At 40.8% G+C, this 20,800-nt stretch overlaps 1 protein-coding gene across 1 annotated transcript in view; it reads right to left on the bottom strand.

Annotated features, from left to right (window-relative positions):
• KIF13A (kinesin family member 13A) overlaps window positions 1-20,800 on the bottom strand; it is a 111,411-nt gene that overhangs the window by 59,575 nt on the left and 31,036 nt on the right. The window contains exon 3 of the mRNA XM_054164441.1: window positions 10,259-10,271. Coding sequence (XP_054020416.1) covers window positions 10,259-10,271 — 13 coding nt within the window. The remainder of the gene's footprint in view (window positions 1-10,258; window positions 10,272-20,800) is intronic.

Raw genomic sequence — 20,800 nt, 5'->3', positions numbered from 1 at the left:
AGAAGCACATAAAAAAAGACAAATTAGGAACTCAGGATATCAGACATTTCATTTAAAGCTGTGCAAATCCATGTCTGTTTAACAGCAGTTAGGCTCTACTGTTCTTATGGATCCTAAATCAGAACTTGCAAAAAGGCTTCATCAGTTGGAATACTTAGGGGAAATCTTGAGAGTCACAGAAGTGCAATAGTTCTTTTCTACCTGTGTTATACACAATGCAAAATACTGCTTACTGTATCCCTTCATAAAGTCTTTGAAACGCAGCCAACACCTAACAATCAGCTCCACTTTTCCCCAGGCACTAATGCTGACACATTTCTGTCAACAGTAATGAAATGACACTGAAAGGACTCAATATACAGAGCACAAGATGATGACTATTTAAAAGACATCAATACAAGATGCACACAACTTTTAGCATGGGCTGAACTTCTAAGCCTTAATGAGCGAATAAATAGTATCAGATCACCTGTCTAAATCAAGAGTACAGTGTTGGATCTCAACAGGTGGCTCAAAAACTATAACCAGAAAATTGTAGCTCCATTAGGCAAGCTATCAGAGCCCACTCTAATGCAAAGACTGAGGATCACTTCAGTCAAGAGTTCCAGCTGGGTAGAAATCAAATGAGATTCAATACTGTGCTCAGTGGGCTTGTGGACCTTGAACAGCGTCCTGTTAAAGCACTTAACATCCTGCTACAGACATTTAACTCTGTTCTTTTGGCAGCTTTATCTTGCCACAAGCCCACTTGAAACTGCAGTGTGTTTTCCACATTTTACCATGGTAAACTGTGCATGAGTTAATAAGAATTTTTTTCCCCCCTCTTATCTTTTGGGATGAGAGGGTGGGGAATAAAAAGAAAGAAGGGGTGGTGGGGGTGGTGGGAAGTCATCTTTATTAAAACTTTGTCTGGTCTAAGTTTTCCTTTGCCTGATTTTTCATAGAACCATTAAAGTTGGAAGACACCTTTAAGATTGAGTCCAGCCATAACTCAACTCTGTCTTGAAGCACCACATCTACATGCTTCTTGAACATCTCCAGGGATGGCAACTCCACCACCTCCCTGGGCAGCCTATTCCAATGCCCAATCTAAACCTGCCCTGGCACAACTCAAGCCCATTTCTGCTCATCCTCTCACTTGTTATTTAGGATAAGAGACCAACACCAACCTCACTACAATCTCCTTTCAACAGCTGATCTCCTTAGTCTCCCAAAATGTGTCTTGCTATATTTCAGCAGGAAAAAAGCACGTAGCATGGTAAACTTACCTCCTTCCCTTTCCCCCACCTTAATACAAAACACATCAAAAGGCTTGATACTGAGACAATGCTTAGTCCACAACAGCAAAATGAGGTCTGCAATTCCCTTCTGATGTGAAAACAAAAACTACCCCACAATAATAATCTACTGGGGAGGTCAGAGTCATTTACTGCAGCACAGGCAGACACCGCTTCATGAGTCAGGGCATTCCCTGGTGTGACTGAATCAAAAATGTAGTTTTGTGACTGACCTGCAGGCAAAAATCAGCAGTTACTTCACTTTATCTTCTGACCTCCACCTAAGCAGGGGTATTTTAAATTACTTCTGTGCATTTGTTCATTGTGCTTCAAATCTAAGCATAAAGAATTCTCTGTCAACTTTTACAGTCCCAGAACTCCCGTTTCTCTGCTCACATTTCACTTCTACAGCAATTTCCCTCAAGGGACTCGGTAACAATGCCCTAATATCTCAACAGTTAAACAGCAAGCAGTTCCAATTACAAAAAAAAAAAACCCACCCCAAAACAAAACCAACCCAATTGTAGAGATCCAAATCTACCAGATGCCCATTCTTCCACCTTGAAATTGTTATCTGCAGTGGATCACACAGTCCAGTTACAAAGGTTACCCAGCTACACATGCTCATATGTAATGACCTAAATCTCAATACAGCAGTACTGTAGACCGATTTTATCTGTTGTCCTGCACTTTTCCCCTTGGTTAACACTGAGAATCACAACAGGATTATTCAATAACTCCTAATCTTAACACTGATCTTGTGAAGAGACTGTAAAAATTAAAATTGTGCTTGTAGTGAAAGTATTTCCTGTAAAAAAACCCCAGGTTTTATTTGGATATTTTTTATCAAAGCTAAAACTTGGTCAGACTGATTTTTTTAAAGTTAAAAAAAAAAAAATATTAGGCAATAGGAAGAGATCTCAAAATAAAACAAATACAAATACAGTATTTTAGTATGTTTTCATACTAAAAAGTCAGGGCACAGACAGACTATTTATAAAATCTGTTCTGGAAAAGCACCAAATCCTTCTAACAGAGCTAACAAGATTACCAAAAAACCAAAACCAAAACCCAAACACTTGTCAGGCAAAGAAGTGGAAACTGCTGGGGCATGCACTATCTGTGAAACACAGAGCAGCTACAGTAAAATTCCCTTCTCCATGAAAACAGGCAGGCAAACATTTAAAAATCATTTGGATGGGTGATGACAAAAAAGCCACCATGAACGTTCCAAGCAATGACGGTTTCAGGCAGCATCTAACCAAAGCAGTTTTCAGAACAACTCAAGATCTTTGGCAAAAGATTCCAAATACAAGAATTAACAGAGTAAGAAACAAGGCATACAAGAGCAAGAAACTTGGTCCTAATCAGTGTGGCTGCTCCACACAACCATAACAAAGGCACGTCATGGGAAATTCCTGGTGGAAATTTCTCTGAAGAGTGACCCTCTTGATCATCTTCCCAGTACAAAGATGATTCACTATCTTATATTTTCCTGACATCCAGTGATGGAAATGCAGGACACTTGCAGTCCCAAGAAAAGTGCTGAAGGATACCTGTGCTGGGTTACACCCATCCTGGGCAGGGGGAGGGTTGTGATCCCTGTCTGTCTTGAAGTAGGGAGCCCAAAACTGGCTACAATATTCCAGATGAGGTCTCACTCGGGCAGAGCAGATGGGGAGGAGAACCTCCCTTGATCTGCTGGACACACTCTTCTTAATGCACTCCAGAATACCATTTGCCTTCCTGGCCACCAGGGCACATTGCTGTACCATGGATAACCTGTGCTGGTGCAGTTTATTATTCCTTCCCAGACACAGGACTCTGTAGTTATCCTCTTCAGTGATTTGACTTTTCAGCTCAGTCTCTTACAAGTAACAGCACTTTCTGCAGTTGGCAGCATGTTTTCACAAAGTCTGCTTCTAGCAGTGATAACACTCCATGCTTACAGTTGGTACAAAGGATTGGTGTGCTGACCAGGTAACTTCTAAATCTTGTGCACCACACTGGAGGTGCAGAGCAAAATGTTGAACTCACAGGGAGATGCTGACAGAACAGGTGATTCTAAATTGACCCACAAGGGATTGCATTCCATGTATGTCATATTCAGTATAAAGCTGAAGAATCCTGGTTTATTCTATGTATTCTATGTATTCTAATCATGAGGGTCAAGCCTCTTCTCCAATGGTCAATGTCTGAGGAGGACACTGTCAGTTTGATTAAGACTCATGAGTATCTGAGTCCAGTGCCAAATCCAGCTCCTGAATCCGGTTCCTGTCTGCTGCTGACTCCAGTTGGGGACATCCCCAATGCCTGCCCACATCACGGTGATAATGAAGCAACTGCCGCCAAGGGGCACATTGGTTTGTGTATATTTGTCTATATTTCATTTATTATTTTTATTTTCATTAGAGCTAGTTTTGTTTTCTTTTCCAATCCACGAGTCTCTCTTCCTTATTCCCTTTCTTCTCCCTTTTGGGAAGGGAGAGTAGTTAACAGCATCTGTCACTCATTTAATGGGGAGCCAAGCCCTAACCCCTGATATTCATCTAAGGTTCTCCCTTCCTTCTCCCATGTTCACTGACAATTCTTCCTTGGAAACAAAAATGGTGGGTGTTACTTATTCTTAAGACAGGAGTGGGCAGAATAAACATTATTTGTTTCTTATTTTTTTTTCTTCCCATTCCTGTGAAGGTATTAAACCCCCTGTTATTATGACTACCAAAGTTATCAGAAGATTTGTTAATGCTAAGATCTTGGATTCAATGGCCAGTACTCAAGCGAGCAACTACTAGGCCCTCCTGTAAATGCCCTTTTAGCTTTCTGAAGAAGGGAAGAATCTTTACCAACTTATATCCAAACTGTATCAACGGACTACATCAAAACTATTATTGGAAAATATTTGAACAGAGAGAGACCTGTGAGACACAACAAGAATTTTTTAAACCTCAAGCACCCTCTGTGAATGAGTTCATAACTACATTTTGTAAAAATCTATTTAAGTATTTTAACATTAAAACAAACAAACAAAAGACAATTTGGGGCTTTTGCTTTAAACTCAAGGTTTACAATTGCTACCTCTAACTCCACTGAGATTTCTCAAATGTTAAGTTGCTCTTCTAAGCATTTTGACTAAGGCTCTGTGACTATACAGACAAGTATTTCTGCTTTCCCACTGCTCTGATGTCAGTTCCATAGCCACTCTTCCAGGCAGATTAACATTTTTAGAAGCCAAACAAAATGGGAAAACCACAGAAGACAGTAGGCATACTTTGAGTGCCTGCACAGGTTAAGATCACAAGTGGAGATGGAGATGGGAAGAGGAGAGAGGAGAGAGGAGAGAGGAGAGAGGAGAGAGGAGAGAGGAGAGAGGAGAGAGGAGAGAGGAGAGAGGAGAGAGGAGAGAGGAGAGAGGAGAGAGGAGAGAGGAGAGAGGAGAGAGGAGAGAGGAGAGAGGAGAGAGGAGAGAGGAGAGAGGAGAGAGGAGAGAGGAGAGAGGAGAGAGGAGAGAGGAGAGAGGAGAGAGGAGTGAGGAGAGAGGAGAGAGGAGAGAGGAGAGGAGAGAGGAGAGAGGTGAGAGGAGAGAGGTGAGAGGTGAGAGGAGAGAGGAGAGAGGAGAGAGGAGAGAGGAGAGAGGAGAGAGGAGAGAGGAGAGAGGAGAGAGGAGAGAGGAGAGAGGAGAGAGGAGAGAGGAGAGAGGAGAGAGGAGAGAGGAGAGAGGAGAGAGGAGAGAGGAGAGAGGAGAGAGGAGAGAGGAGAGAGGAGAGAGGAGAGAGGAGAGAGGAGAGACCAGACCAGACCAGGTTGGAAGAGACCTTCAAGATCACCGTGCCCAACCTATCATCCAACACCACCTAATCAACTAAACCATGCAACCAAGCACCCTATCAATCAACCTTTAGTTGATACTGCCATTCTAGGGCAGTAGCTTCTAAACCAAAAATGCTGAGTAGAGCTAGGGAATCAACACAATGGGGTTTTTCCCAGCTATTACTCCAGTGTCTGACACTGCACAGCACTTTCAGTCTGAGTGGCGCGAACAGTTGTAAAAAACCTTGGACTTCACATGCAGACATCTAGAAATAGTCAAGTAACAGACAGAGCTAAAAGTAATGGAGTACAACTAGGGCAGATCTTGCACAAGTAGAAATCCACAGTAAAAAGTACATGAGCTTGAATATGTACTCATATATTCACTGTAAGAATTTTAACTCACAAACATATAAATAAGGGAAGTCATGAGAAATAATTAGCCAGGAAGTGCTAGATCCTGGTACTACTGTATCCAGAGTCACTGTTAAGTGTGTGCAGCACCCTAGGGAACAGATTCAGGCCATTTCTAGATTATTGAGAATGATATTCTCAGTGCTAATAACCAGTAGAAATTAAACAAAAGATGTGTTCTGGCAACCACAAAATTTAAGTAAAGAGAATATATGGGTCTCTGATTCAGATTTCTTCTGCAGCAGTTTACAACTTTGGCGGTTATTTTGCCAAGGAGGCTGACAGAGGCTAAAGCTTCCACAGCAAAATTAATCTGGGTGATGCAGGTGCAACACATCCATCACATTAGTGAAAAAGATCTGGACTTCTGTCTGAAATTCACCTATACTGGTGGCTTAAAACAAGGCTGCAGATTTTAAACCAGAATAGCCATTGTGCCTGGCTGGGACACAACAGTACCTTCTCACAGAATCAGAGGAGACAGCCAAAGGGTATTCCCACTTTAAATAGCCAAAACCACTATTCTACAGAACTAGTTTTTATTAAAGCACCTAATCAATGCCATGAAGAATTAATAACTCTAAGGGTTTACACTTGCAAGGATTCTTATGTGAAGTACTTACAGGTAATGAATACCATATCCACTACTAACTGCTCGCTGGATTAAGCCAAATGCCATAATTAGTTTAGAAAGGAATCTGATTTCACATTCATTATTAGCAGTTTTGAAGCCTAATCCTTGGTATAGGCTACACAGAGTCTGGGGCCTCCAGCACCGTATTACCCAGAGTGAACATAATCCCTAACATACTGTTTACATAGCTATAAAATATGTACAGCAAACACTTAATAGCCACTTCCATCTGACTGGGATGGTCTGTTAATCATATTGTGGTTTTTACAAGAAAAAAGTTATGCTGGACAGCTGCAGATATTGCTCACAGGGTTCTCAATGAAGCATTCTGATACATTGGCTGACCCACGGGGCTACCTGGCTGCTGAAAAGGAAAGCAAGGGAGAACTGAGGAAGAGAAGTTCTCCTTCACCATGCAGCTGATACTACATCCCTGTTACAAGTGGTGATGGAGATAAGTGAAGGAAATATATTAGGAAATGTCAAAGCCTCCACCAGTAACCTTAATGTAAATGGAAACCATTAAAGAACTGAAAAAAAATGTTGGTCACCACAGGACAAAGACAAGATCTAGCACAAGCCTAAAGCACAGAAATCTGAAGGTGGCTTAGGGCACAGCTCACAAATCTCAGATCAGCCATTTTGTCACAAAATTGCACTAAAAGGCCCAAATTAGTAATAAACATGATGTTTGTAGAAACAGCAAAACGCCTTACATAACTTCGACCACAGCTTGTGAGCTACCAAGTTGACCTGGCACCATAATTCATCCATGGCTGATGATAAAGTAGTTCATTAATGCAAAAATAAAGAAACTTCTAATATTTATGAAATTTCATGTTAAAAGAAAAACAAAAAAAACCAATTTGAAGATCAACTACATGCAGCACCCCAATTCTTGTGTACATCAAGACACTTCCAAACCTTGTATCACATCTTTACAAGCTCACTAAGCCTTTTTCCACTGATGGTAAGAACCTTCTTCAGCCTCAAACTGATAAATATTTCACACAACATCTTCAGTTTTGGCATCATAGCTTAAGGATGGGAATGACCATCTAACTATACCCAACAAACACATGGTATTTGTGAGCAAGGGTGCAGCTGTTAAGTTTTTTGTCAAAGAAGTACCAGATTAAGCTTTTACATGCCTGTGATGGAACATGAACAATGTACTGCACAAAATGAAGGCTTTTGCAAAAACATTTCATGAAATTACAACAGAAAGAAGTTTTGCCCTGTAATAATTTTTTGACAATGCTCAAACACTTTTTTTATTAGATACCATAACTGGGACTGACAGAAGCACTTTATTAAATGGTTTTCACAAAACTGAGAACCTAACAACTAGGTCTACCATTTTAAGAAATTCAGTCATTTGGGGTAAGGGTGTGAGGAGGTATTTGGGTATAAATCAGCACACCACAGCATTTTAAACTGTACTATCAGTGTGATTCATTTTAGAATAGAATAGAATAGAATAGAATAGAATAAACCAGGTTGGAAGAGACCTTCAAGATCATCGTGTCCAACCCATCATCCAACACTATCTAATCAACTAAACCATGGCACCAAGCACCCCATCCAGTCTCCTCCTAAACACCTCCAATGATGGCGACTCCACCACCTCCCTGGGCATCCCATTCCAATGGGCAATCACTCTTTCTATGAAGAATCTCTTCTTAACATCCAGTCTAAACCTCCCCTGGCACCCTGGCACAGCTTGTTCTGGTGCTGGTTGCCTGGGAGAAGAGACCAGCCCCTGCCTGACTACAACCTCCCTTCAAGTTGTTGTAGAGAGCAATAAGGTCTCCCCTGAGTCTCCTCTTCTCCAGGCTAAGCAACCTCAGCTCCCTCAGCCTCTCCTCATAGGGCTTGTGTTCCAAACCCCTCACCAACTTTGTTGCCTCTTGCTACTGTGACCTTTAATTACATATTTTTGTTGTTTGGTTTGGACTTTGTTGTTGTTGTTGGTTTGGTTTTCTGGTTTTGGTTGGTTGGTTCTTGCTTTTTCTTTTGTTGTTTCATGTTACTTTTTCGTTTGTTCATTGTTGATTTTTCTTTAATGTTGTGGAGGTTTTTCCCCATTAAGATTGTATCAGTTAATGTTAAAATAAAGTTCATTCCATTCTTCCCTGCCTATTGGGAAAAATACACATCACTTATGGAGATGATGTCTTCTGATACTTAAAAAAATTAAACCTAAAGAGATTTAAATTTTGAATACCTATGTGCACAGAACCCTGCTGTCTGATTGATCAAGTACATAGTGCCCTTGTGGCCAAGAGAGCCAATGGTATCCTGGGGTATATCAAGAAAATGTATCCAGCAGGTCTAGGGAGGTTCTTCTCCCCCTCTACTCTGCCCTGGTGAGACCACACCTGGAATACTGCATCCAGTTTTGGGCTCCCCAGTTCAAGAGAGACAGGGATCTGCTGGAGAGAATCCAATGGAAAACTATGAGGATGATTAGGGAACTTGAGCACCTCTTCTGTGAAGAGAGACTGAGAGACCTGGGGCTATTTAGTCTTCTCAAGACTGAGAGGGAATCTCACCAATGTGTATAAATATCTGAGGGGTGGGTGTCAAGTGGAGGGGGCCAAGCTCTTTTGGTGGTCCGCAATAATAAGACAAGGAACAATGGGTACAAGCTTGAATATAGATGATGTCCCCTCAACAAAGGGAGAAACTTCTTTACAGAGAGGGTGATGGAACACCGGAACAGGCTGCCCAGGGAGGTTGTGGAGTCTCCTTCTCTGGACACATTCAAAACCTGTCTGTATGCATTCCTGTGCAGACTACCCTAGGTGACCCTGCTTTGGCAGGGGGGTTGGACTCAATCTCTGGAGGTCCCTTCCATCCTCTAATGCACTGTGAGAGGACAGATACATAGATCAATATCCACACCAATTTCTATTCCCTGTAGGCCTACAGAGCGCTCTAGCTACACCTGCAGTAGTCACATCAGAATTATATTCACTCTTTCTTGGAGATCTACAAATCAAAGAACAACATAAAATAAAACCTTGCCCAGAGCTAACTACAACCTTCTGTAGAAAGTAGCATCCAACAGACACAGGATAAAATCGAACTGCTGAAGCAAAATACCTGTTGATGACGGAGAACAGAATCAATACGGATGACCAATATGGTCTAGTATTGTTCGTTTACTAAGGGAACCTCTACAGCTTATATAGACTGGCAGAGCATCATCGGCATGGCTTCATCGGTTCCCCACGAGTGACCCCACAGCGTGCTAGTACAGATTATTGGTTAAACTACTAATATCACGCGAGGTTGTTGATCGATGTATGCGTCCTGTTATTCCAAGATAACTCTCTGTGTTTATAGCCACCAGTACCTTGCTTTAGTCACATGCTGCAGGCACAGCACTGTTTTGCTAAACTGGTAGCTACTTCTACACTTATGCTAAGCATGGCCTACCACCATGTCAAGCTCTAAGCTTATACTGCCAGATTGCTCACACTGCGTATTGCTACCATTGCCACAAATACCAACACAGTTTTGCATGTGCCGACATTGTTCATACAGTCCTTTTACCTTATTGCTGCTACCAGCCCTGCACCAATACTCTATTTGTCATCCCAGTAAGAGTCTTTCTCTATCTCAGTAGGTGCATAACACTCATTCTCCCTCCCTCAGCATTAGTGACACCACCGAGAATCATTTCAAGGTGAATTTGAATGTGCTTTGGCTGCTTTTACACAAATTATTAATTCCTGAGTATCCTCGATTACAAATGAGAACAGTTTGTTTCTTACTAGATATATTTCGCCTCCTTTTGAGAACAGAATTTTAACTTTTAAGCAGAATTATGTGCAGTGAAATGCTGTACAAACACACTCACTCTTTCAAATGTTTTTATGAATGCATTAAAATCATCACTTATCCTGGACACAGCTTCAACAAGTCACGTGCCTTGTCTGCAAGTCAGCTGGATTAAAATTAATTCTTCTGGAACTGCGAACTCTTTAACTTACAAGTATGAGGAATAGGTCTTTTTTTTAGTGTATTTTCCTTTATCAAAACCATATTGATTGTGTACTATGGCAACATGCTCAACATATGCAAGCAGGTGGAATGAAAAAGACAAAATACTTACCTTAGGTGGTTTTCTAGATGATTGGCAACAAAACCATCAGCAATGATGAGAAGGTCAGACACAGCATTCACATAAAGGGAAGGGAGCAAAGAAAAAGAAAAGAAACCAAGTCAGTTACACATCATTACTGCAATATGAACTTTTTTTGTAATCCACAATGTATTTAAGAATACACAGAAGGTACTTACATGATACACCAGATTTTTGACCAGTAATTACTTAATTACTAATATAGCCTCACCAGGAAAAAAAAAAAAAAAGGGAAAAAAAAGGAAATGACAGCTTTCTTACAGGTATAAAAATCCAACAGCAGTGAGTTCCAGAAGGAAGACAAGCATTTGTTTTGTCATGACAGTCAAAAGACTACCCATTTTTATGGCAAATAAGCCAGCCTGCATACTGGCAGACCAAGGTGCCTGAGTGAATAGAATAGAATAGACCAGACTAGACCAGACCAGACCAGGTTGGAAAAGACCTTTGAGATCATTGAGTCCAACCTACAATCCAACAACTATCTAATCAACTAAACCATGGCACCAAGCACCCCATCAAATCTCCTCCTAAACACCTCCAGTGATGGTGACTCCGCCGCGAAGGCCCACTGACTTCAGCAGTGCTACATATGGAACACCAAGGTAAGAGTCAAACATATGTTACTTGTAGAGAAATGGGAAGAAAAACAAACCTGTGTTTTCCCTACCCACAGAAAGCCTACACTGAATATATAGGAAGCCAACACAAAAACATACACCAACGAATTGTCAGAAATAAAACAGAGATGGCAACCCCCTAAACTAAAGACACCAGCTCAGAATATTTTAGCTTGTCCTTGAATGTTTTTATGTTTATCACAGTATCACAGTATCACAGTAACTAAGGTTGGAAGAGACCCCAAGGATCATCAAGTCCAACCTGTTCCAACAGACTTTACAACTAGATCATGGCACCAAGTGCCACGTCCAATCTCCCCTTGAACACCTCCAGGGACGGCGACTCCACCACCTCCCCGGGCAGCCCATTCCAATGACGAACGACTCGCTCAGTGAAGAACTTTTTCCTCACCTCGAGTCTAAACCTCCCCTGGCACAACTTGAGACTGTGTCCCCTTGTTCTGGTGCTGGTTGCCTGGGAGAAGAGACCAACCCCCTCCTGTCTACAACCACCTTTCAGGTGCTGACAGCTATGTGGCCATGTGGCCACATAGTAAATTAAGTATGTTTGAGATTTTTTGGTGGGATTAATTTTAAGGGAGATTGCTGCCCCATCTCACTTTGCAGCCCTATGTTCACTAATCAATTGCAGCCCAAGGATTAGTTTCAAGTGGGATTGCTACCCCATCTCACTGTGCAGCCCTATGCTCACTGACCCACTGCAGCCCAATCCAAGGAAAGAAGTGATATTATGGTGCAGAATTAGACTGTCTTAGGACATTCATGAGAACTACATCATCAGACGGATGTTTAAATTATGTATTGAAATAAGACTGAAGCGATGCACTTAAACTTCTACTTGTTCTTCATTATAAGGGAAACAAAGCACACAAATGTGGATGAAGAGTAAGAACACAAGCAGAAAGGTCTACAGATAAACCAGCAGATAACATAGTAAGATTTGTAAGATAAGGATGCAGATGAAAGGTCTCTAACCTACCCAGCAACAGATACAGTACACAGAATTCAAAGATATAAAGAGGCCACAGTCTCAGTGCAGAAACACATCAGACCAAGCCATGCTTTCATCCACCAGACTACACACAAACTCCACCAAGTCAGAAGGGAAAAATCCCAACACTTTGAGCAGTTTACCTAGCAACCCACAATATAACTGCTCAGCAAAAAGAGCTGAAGAGATGCAAATCCTCAAATAGATCTTTCGCAATCTTTTCTGCCTACTCTCAGCGCGTACCTCAGATGACATGTCTGCCTAAACCAGAAGTTACATGGTTGGTACACAGCACTGGGATGATGCAAACCTATCTGCCTCTGAGCCAAACTACTCGTTCCAGTTTTACCCCTTCATTAATGGTGGCTACACAGCTACAATTTGTAGCTAACTTGTGTCCAGGTAGCTCAGAACTCCTGCAGAGTGAACGCTAAGTGAAAAATATTTGAGGTATAACTAAATGTATTTTTCACTTTGATCAGTTTTCAAATGTGATGAAAGTCCAGCAGTATCAGCTTGTCTAGTCAGAGCCCCAGCTTTAAACTGCCAATTTCTACGAGGAAGAGAAGTTCTTATAGAAGGAAGTCATCAAAGTTGTTTTTATTATTTTTTTTTAAGCTTCTACACACACTCATATCTCGAAAATAATTCCAGGAGGCCCAAGCTGTCCTAGGGAATTCCTGAGAGACTGCTGTACAGGCTCAGCAGAAATCCTACACAGTTCAATGTAAGTAAAAATCAAAAGAAAGTTTATCAACTGGTTGGTTTTTTTTTCCCCAGAGATCATTCGTGTAAGACCCAGCTGCTACAGAGTGTCACTGAAGTAAACAAATGGTTTGGCACATTTCTTCAGATACTTACCTAAGCAATGCAAACCACTACCTTTTATGAAGTCTCCTCTTAATTTTCCCATTTTAAGTAAAGCTTAATAGCAACTTTGTTAACCACTGGTGGACACCAGGGTTTCTCAGACAGCAACAAGATGTTCATCGGTGATCCTGGATTTCAGAGCACAAGCTGCTGCAGCTTTCTACCTCATCTTCCATCCTGCTGCTCCAAACTCTTTGGCTGTTAAGATTAAGTTAACACCTGCTCGCACCTCTAGCAGCAATATGATCAAAGGCCTCTGGAATAAGTCAGCTACATTAGATCACAGGGTAAGTTTTTTTTTAAGTCATTTAGAACTTGCAGCTAACCTGCTCACTGCAACCATTATCCTGGCAATGATTCAGATGGAGACACTCCAAAATACTTTCTTCAATCAAGAGATCAAAAGACTCACACTAATAACTAAAGAACTGTTTATAGTTTACCAGGAATCACATCTATAGCAGCTTAAAGATGTGCTATAAAACCTCCATTAGCCTCAGTTAATTTTTCACACAAGTTTTTGGCTTTGGTTTGTGGGTTGTAATGTTGGAGGGTTTTATACATGTGCACTTCATGGTTTCTTGACTTTCCCAGAAACCAGCAGCTTTCAGCTTCATAAATTATTGGATTTGTTTCAATTTTTACCAAACATTAATCATACAAATGTGCTAATTCAGTGCCACAGCTGACACTGGCTGGGCAGGTAGGCATGGATAATAGATCACAGAGACACAACAAGTAGAATTTTTATTTCCATGTCTACTCATCCATGATGCCAACAACAATGAGCAGGTATACCTTCTGAAAGACAACAAAATCTCTAGGTGGACAGCTCAGGGTAACAGCAGATTTGGGGTTAACATGAGGAAGGGCATTATCTGCACACCCAGAAGGAAGACTTTTTCCTTGCATGCCTAGAACTCAAACCCTAAGGAAATACTGTCAAGAGCCTGAAAAATATTCTCACAGGTCAGAGAAAAAGTATAAATTTCAGTGTCCACAAAACCTGCTGCACTTCTGAACTTCCTCCTGTCTTTGTCTTTAAGCCATCATAACTTATATCAATAGAACAATTTTCTAACTTTCCTGAGCTGTGTGTCTGCTGAGGGTACCTATTCAGGCTTTATCAACAGTGCTCAGCCTCTCCTGTCCTGCTTGGCAATCACAACTGCAGCATGTAGCTACCTCACTTTTATCAGAGAAATTCAATTTCTAGAAAGCTTTGTGCTAATGCATACTTCCCCCCCCACACACACTGTCTCTTGCTAAATCCTTCTCACATTTACTTAACAGTTTCATGAAATACCAGTTTTCATGTTCTATGGTAGCACATGAATGAGAACTCTTCCTGAACTGCATCCACCTTTGTTCTTTACCACCTAACCATAACAGCAAAGGTTGGTTTTTATTCTTTTTTTCCCCTTTTTCTTCAAACTGGTGACACTATTTCACAGGAGTTTCCTTTGCCATGCAAAAAGTTGCTATCAGTTGTCATTGACTAGTCCAATGCAACTGAAAGTGTGTACATTATCAGTCCCCAGAAGTACACAATAATGTCCCCTCAAAGACTTAAACCTTTTCAGCAGTACATCTGTTTTGTGACCCTTAGGGAATATTTTAGCATTCCCAACCAAATGTCACTTCTACCAGAAGAAAAACCATTTTATACCTCAAAAGGACTTGAAAGCATTTTTCACTCAGTCAGTACAAAGGGGGTCCATCATCCAACCCGTGCCTAGTCAAAAAAGTCACCATCAGTAGGGACAAGGTACATTTCAAAACAAGAACTTAGATGTAAAATTTTAGAATAGCATAGAATAGAATAAACCAGGTTGGAAGAGACCTTCCAGATCATCGTGTCCAACCTATCATCCAACACCACCCAATCAACTAAACCATGCAACCAAGCACCCTATCAAGTCTTTTCCTGAACACTTCCAATGCTGGTGACTCCACCACCTCCCTGGGCAGCCCATTCCAATGGGCAATCACTCTCTCTGTGTAGAACTTCCTCCTAAAACCAGGCACTCCACATTGAAGCTGACAGTGGAATGAGGCATCTCTGAAAAACAGGTCTTAGGATTCTTCAAAACTACATCCACTCATCTCATTTCATCTTCATTGGCTCTAAGAGGCCAAGGAGGTCACAATTATACTATAATTATTTCACATTTTGGAATGTATTGAGTTGGTTCTTTTCCTTCGTCATAGTCAGTTAATGAAAATGAAGCAATCATAGCCAGGTATGTTAAGTAACCACAAACAGTATCTATAGCAGATGATGAGCAAACCACAGGGCTCTGTTGCTTGCTCTTCTACACCAGAAATCATTATCTAAGAAACTGAGTCTGAAATAGCTTTTTGCTCTCACCACACTTGCAACCACAGTAAATTAATGGTACTCACTGCCTTCCCAAATATATGATTAAGTGTTTGTATGTAGAGGCTACATAGTTATTGGTGTGTTCCTTAGGATCATTGGTCAAAAGTATTAGTACAAGCAACTACCAACATGCTAGAAAAAGGGGAGAACTCTTCAGGCTTCTATATGATGAACTGAAAAAACAGAAAAGATGGGCAAATTGAAAAGATCATCCTGATAGATTAAAATAATATTTTCACATTCCACTGCTCCAGCATCTCTGTAATCTAAAGCCCAGCTGTTCAAAACAAATAGTGTGGTATTTTTTGAGTGGCTTTTTTTTTCCAGTCAGGCTGAGGATATCACCAGTAGCACGTGTCTGCTTCACTAAAGGGCAGACTGCAAGGGAGCAAACCAGGGGTAGGACCATCACAAACTGCCTTTACTGGATTGAAGCAGCTGCATTCTTTATCCATGTACATCAGGCTTCCAGAGTGGCTGTAGTAGGGAGAGCAGGCAGCACTGCCAACTGCAAAAACGTAAATAATGTAGAGGCAAAGGGATCACGTTTCTCCTATCTTTCACTGTAAGATCACACACCTCTAGGACGCTTCCTTGCCTCATGGTTTATCACTGCAGGCTGGTACTTGCAGGCTTGATACCAGGCATCTTAAAAAGCACATCTATACATTATTAATAGACACTGCACTACTTCACAATGGCACCGAGCTAAGAAAAACATCACAGTCCGCCACAGTAACAGTTTTCAATGATCATGTCCTGCAAACTACTGGCAGCAGCATATCATTTTCTCTATGAAGTACACAGAAAAAGGACATTTATTTGACCATTTCCCCCAAAGGATCTAAGGAGCAGGGGCAATGTCCTTAAAGCAACTGCATCCCATCTTTCTGCTTGGCACCTCCTGCAGAGCTGACTAATGAAGCTGGTATCACAATTCAATACCCTGAGTCCTGGAAGAGTTACTTTGCATACTGTATGAGTGCACAAACATAGATAATTAGTTCTTTTATATTCTTGCATAAGGTGGGCATCACATGCCCTGTATCTGTTTAATCCTCCTACCCAGCAGAAGTCTGTTCTATAGACAAAATAATGCTCTGAAGAACAGCAAAATAAATAATTTCAACAAGTAAAGCAACTTGAGCAAGTGTCTGCATAAGACAGCAGTTGATCATAATCTGAAACACTACCAGAAACAGAGGCATACTGTAAAATACATTGGTTTCCCAAACTTTATGGAAACCCTGCATCAAGGAGCTGTGCTGCTCACTGCAAACCTACCACATGCAAAGTGTCAGACACTGAGGTCAAATGACAAATATTACAGTGGAAGGTAAACAAACATGACATAGTAGCAGAGTGATTTCCATAGCTCAAAAGAAGCCTAGAAAATTCCTGGATATTTCACCATAACCAAGTTTCTCTCCAGGAACTTAAGTAATTGACTACAGTAGTGATGAACTACCAAAACCAATACAAGCTCGTTAAAGTAAGCGAAAGGCGTTATGTTCTGACATTTACAAGATGACAAAACAACAAATGCCCTGGAACACCACTAGTCCCCAACCTACCTTCACTCCCAAGTTCTGACTGTTTTTTACTGCCCAAGGCATTATTATTGCAGTGCCAGCTGCTTGTTGATGTGAAGTTCAAGTGGTTCTAATCTTTAAACAGAAGCTTTGGTGTTCATGTAAAAACAACTTCTGACGGCCCAAGAAAGGACTGAAACCTGTCCTACATGCAGCAGCAAGCCACTTTGCAAGCTATGATTGGCTCACAACAGTCACCACCCATAATCAGAAAGATTAATCTAGCATTTTGCTAGAAAGATCACTAAAAAAAAACCCCACATAGAATTCTTTCTACCCTGTCACGTAAGGAAGGTTTAAAATGAAATAAATAAATCCTATTCCAGTTAATTTTTTTAGCGTTATTAAAAAGGCAAAAACTAAAATTGTAATTCTGCTCAGCAATTAAATAGCTCTAGCTCAACCCTGCCAACTGAGATCCCATCCAGAACTGCCATGTTAGCAAACCTGTTTTCCCCCAAGTATTTCATCACTCATTCGTAGCTTACCCAATATTCTACTTACTGTAATGAAAACCTGCTGCACCTCTTAGAGGTACAGCATAACCACCATACAAGCTTGTTCTTACTAACACCCAGTTAGCATCATAAGAAAAAACAAACAAACAAACAAGCAAAACCCCAAACCACACAACAAAACCACATCAGGCAAAGCAATGCAAACCTACCTAATCATTCCTACTAATGAAGTTATGCTATAAAGTAGTTGTGAACCTTTTAAAAGTAAATATTTTCCCCTCCTTTTCAATAAAACTGACTACAAAGATTGTAAACAAGTTTTTTATTCAATAATCACTTGGGTTTTTTTAACAAATTAATCAAGATGAGGAATAGAGGTAGGGAGAAAAGAATCCGGACTCTGAACACAAGAACTATTAGCTCTTAATTTAGTCTTAAATAAATTATTCTTAGCCTGTGTACAACAAAACTGCTGTCAGGGCAAATATCCTATAGTTATAGAAAATATGTGGAGACACATTCTAGAATTATTCATAAAATTACTGTGGCATTTATTAAGCACCCATGATTCTGTTGCTTTTATTACTAGTACTTTCAAGGGGAAAACCACCCATTAACTGGCATTCCAATCCTGTGCATAAACTCTATAGAGACTCACACCAAACCAACCAGACCCTTGGGTTAGTTACTCCCAGCTATTAACTACCTCTTAAGTCTCTGATGTCAGTGGAAAATGTTCCCTTTCAAAGTTACTGCTCCTTAGGAGTGCGGTTTTTTTTTCAGGAATGCTGCCTGTAAGAACTATCTAAAGATTAGGCTACAGTGAAGACCTACCCATTGCTCAGACAGTGCTCAGAGCTATTTGAAAAACACCCTGCAATATATTTTACCACTATATACATTATTTATTGCAAGATAAATTAGCTTTCACAGCACTCAAAGGAAATTTGATAAGCAACCTAAAATTGAATTTCATTTATGAAATGCTAGTTTTCCTGTTCAAAACCCCACTGTTACAATTTGCTGCAAAGACATAAATGACTATTAGCAGCTTCCTTGTAAAGGATGGAATCTCTGGTCAGTGGAAACACTAGGCACACTAAAGAACTAAACCACAGGTGTTAACTGAGTTGAAGCTTGGCTGCAACACCTTACTTTGATCAGTAAACAGTGAAAAGAAGGGAGGGAAAAAAGAACAGGAACATAAAAGAAATGCTCCTGTCTGCCTAGAGCTAAGTGTATTCTTCTTTGTTAAATCAGGACAATGATACAGGTGACAAGTTTCTGAAGATGTGTTCTGGCTGGACAACAGACATGAATCTCCAAGTCTCCCTGTCACATTCCTTTACCACAACAGGGAAAATAATCATTCAAATTTCATCTAGTCTATATTACTAATGAGGTTCCAAGAGAGACACTAATTGGGCTTGGCACTTCCGCCTTTCACACAACTCTGCAAATGGATGTTAGCATTCTTTACACATAAATGTCATAGGAAAAAGTTGTCTGGGACTCAGCAAAAGTCACAGTTTGCTATCTGCATTTCATCCCAGTATGTGTTTTTTGTGCTATGAACATAAAAAGGAACTTATCAGGTGGATTTTTCACCTGAGGGCTTCAGACAGAAGTTTAGATTGCCTTTCTGGTATACACCAGGGATGTAAGTGCTGAACACCTTGTCATAGAACACATACTATACAACAGGCTCCTCCTTCCCATGAGAGCCATGAATTTGAGACAATTTGTATAAATATTACATTACTTTCAGCCACAAGCATTTCCTTTTCCTACGGCAAAGCTTGCAGGCAAGATCTCTTTAGCAGGCATTATGTCATCTATGTAAACACAGGATCACAGGATGTTAGGGACCTCCAAAGGTCATCGAGTCCAATAAATATGCACTTGTTGGTAGTGACAACCACCTCCTCACCATGTGCCATATGCTAAGACACAAATAAGATGAGCAACAAACACTTTGTGCAACCACTACAACTAGCAATGTGCAAAAAATAAACAAGATCCCTACATTTTCCTGGACTGAAAAATGAAGAACACACTGCTTATGTGCCACAAAACAGGAAATGTTTACACCTGCAGCAGGAGTAAGAGCCTAACACCTTTGCAGAACTAAAATACCCAAGGATCATCTTGTGACTGGAACAGATGATGGTAACAGTATCACAGTATAACTAAGGTTGGAAGAGAACTCGAGGATCATCAAGTCCAACCTTTCTCCACAGACCTCATGACTAGACCATGGCACCAAGTGCAACGTCCAATCTCCTCCACCACCTCCCTGGGCAGCCCATTCCAATGACGAATGACTCGCTTAGTGAAGAACTTTCTCCTCACCTCGAGTCTAAACCTCCCCTGGTGCAGATTGAGACTGAGTTCCCTAACAGATCACAAATTAAAAGACCCAAATGATATTTGAGTTCAGTATTCAGCAAATTGTTTTTTCTAGACCTAGCTGAATCCTAAGTGGTTGCATTCACATTCTTAAAGAAGTCTGGGTTTACATGATGGAGAATAACAGAACCGGGAGAGGCTGAGAATTGGCACTGCTCAGCCTGGAAAGGCTCAAGGTGATCTCTCATCAGTTTGTACTGAATATCTGAAGAAACGGTGTAAAGAGGACAGAGTCAGGCTCTTTCCAGTGGTGTCCAAGTTTGCACATTCAGAGGTGCTCAGCCCATTGTCTGGGTTAGGGCATGTTTTGGGGTTTGTCCCTTCAGGACACTCGGCACCATATCTTCATGTTTTTTTGAACACTTCCAGGGTCAATGATTGCTCCTGTTCCCTGGACAGCTTGTTCCAGTGCTTAACCACTCTTTCAGTGAACAACTTTTTTCCTAAAATCCAGTCTAAATCCCTGGAGCAACTAGAGACTATTTCCTTTCATCATGTTCCATGTTACCTGGGAGAAGAGACCAACCCCCGCTTTGCTACAGCCTCCTTTCTGGGGTGGTCTTCCCACAGCCTGCTTTTCTCCAGGCTAAACAACCCCATTTCCCACAGCTGCTCCTCCTAAGACTTGTGTTTAAGACCCTTCACCAGTTTCATTGCCCATCTTTGGACACAAGCATTAATTTAGAAGAGTAACGGTATCACCAGGTCAGAAGAACACCAAGAATGCAGTTTTAGTAAGCATTACAAGACAGTATGAGAGAAACAGAAATGATCTCCGATTTCATAGACACGGATGGCATTTAAATAAGTCCAGAAAAAGATCACAGTATTATGGTGCACAAGTCATTAACATGACCAAATAAATACCTAAGAACTGAAATGCATTTTCATCTTCCTGAAAAGATGGGAACAAACCAAAATTAGTTATGTCTAGATCACATCTGCCAATATACATTAATTGGTTGGATAAAAGGCAATAAAACAGAGCAACAATTTCCAGGTCATATTGTCCGCATCGGTCACAGGCAACAAGGCCATGAAGTCCTCTGAGATGGAATCAGAACAATTCAAAGTCAGTTACATTATTCTGCCTCATGAAAGTCTCTTCTGTCTCTTGATATCCAGAAAACTTTCCCAATTTTTGATACTGAAGAAATTCAATCTCCTT

This window comes from Dryobates pubescens, chromosome 9 (genome assembly GCF_014839835.1).
Source record: "Dryobates pubescens isolate bDryPub1 chromosome 9, bDryPub1.pri, whole genome shotgun sequence".
Lineage (NCBI taxonomy): Eukaryota > Metazoa > Chordata > Aves > Piciformes > Picidae > Dryobates > Dryobates pubescens.
The sequence above is the reverse complement of the archived record's forward strand: the minus strand, read 5'-3'. Positions and strand labels throughout refer to the sequence as shown.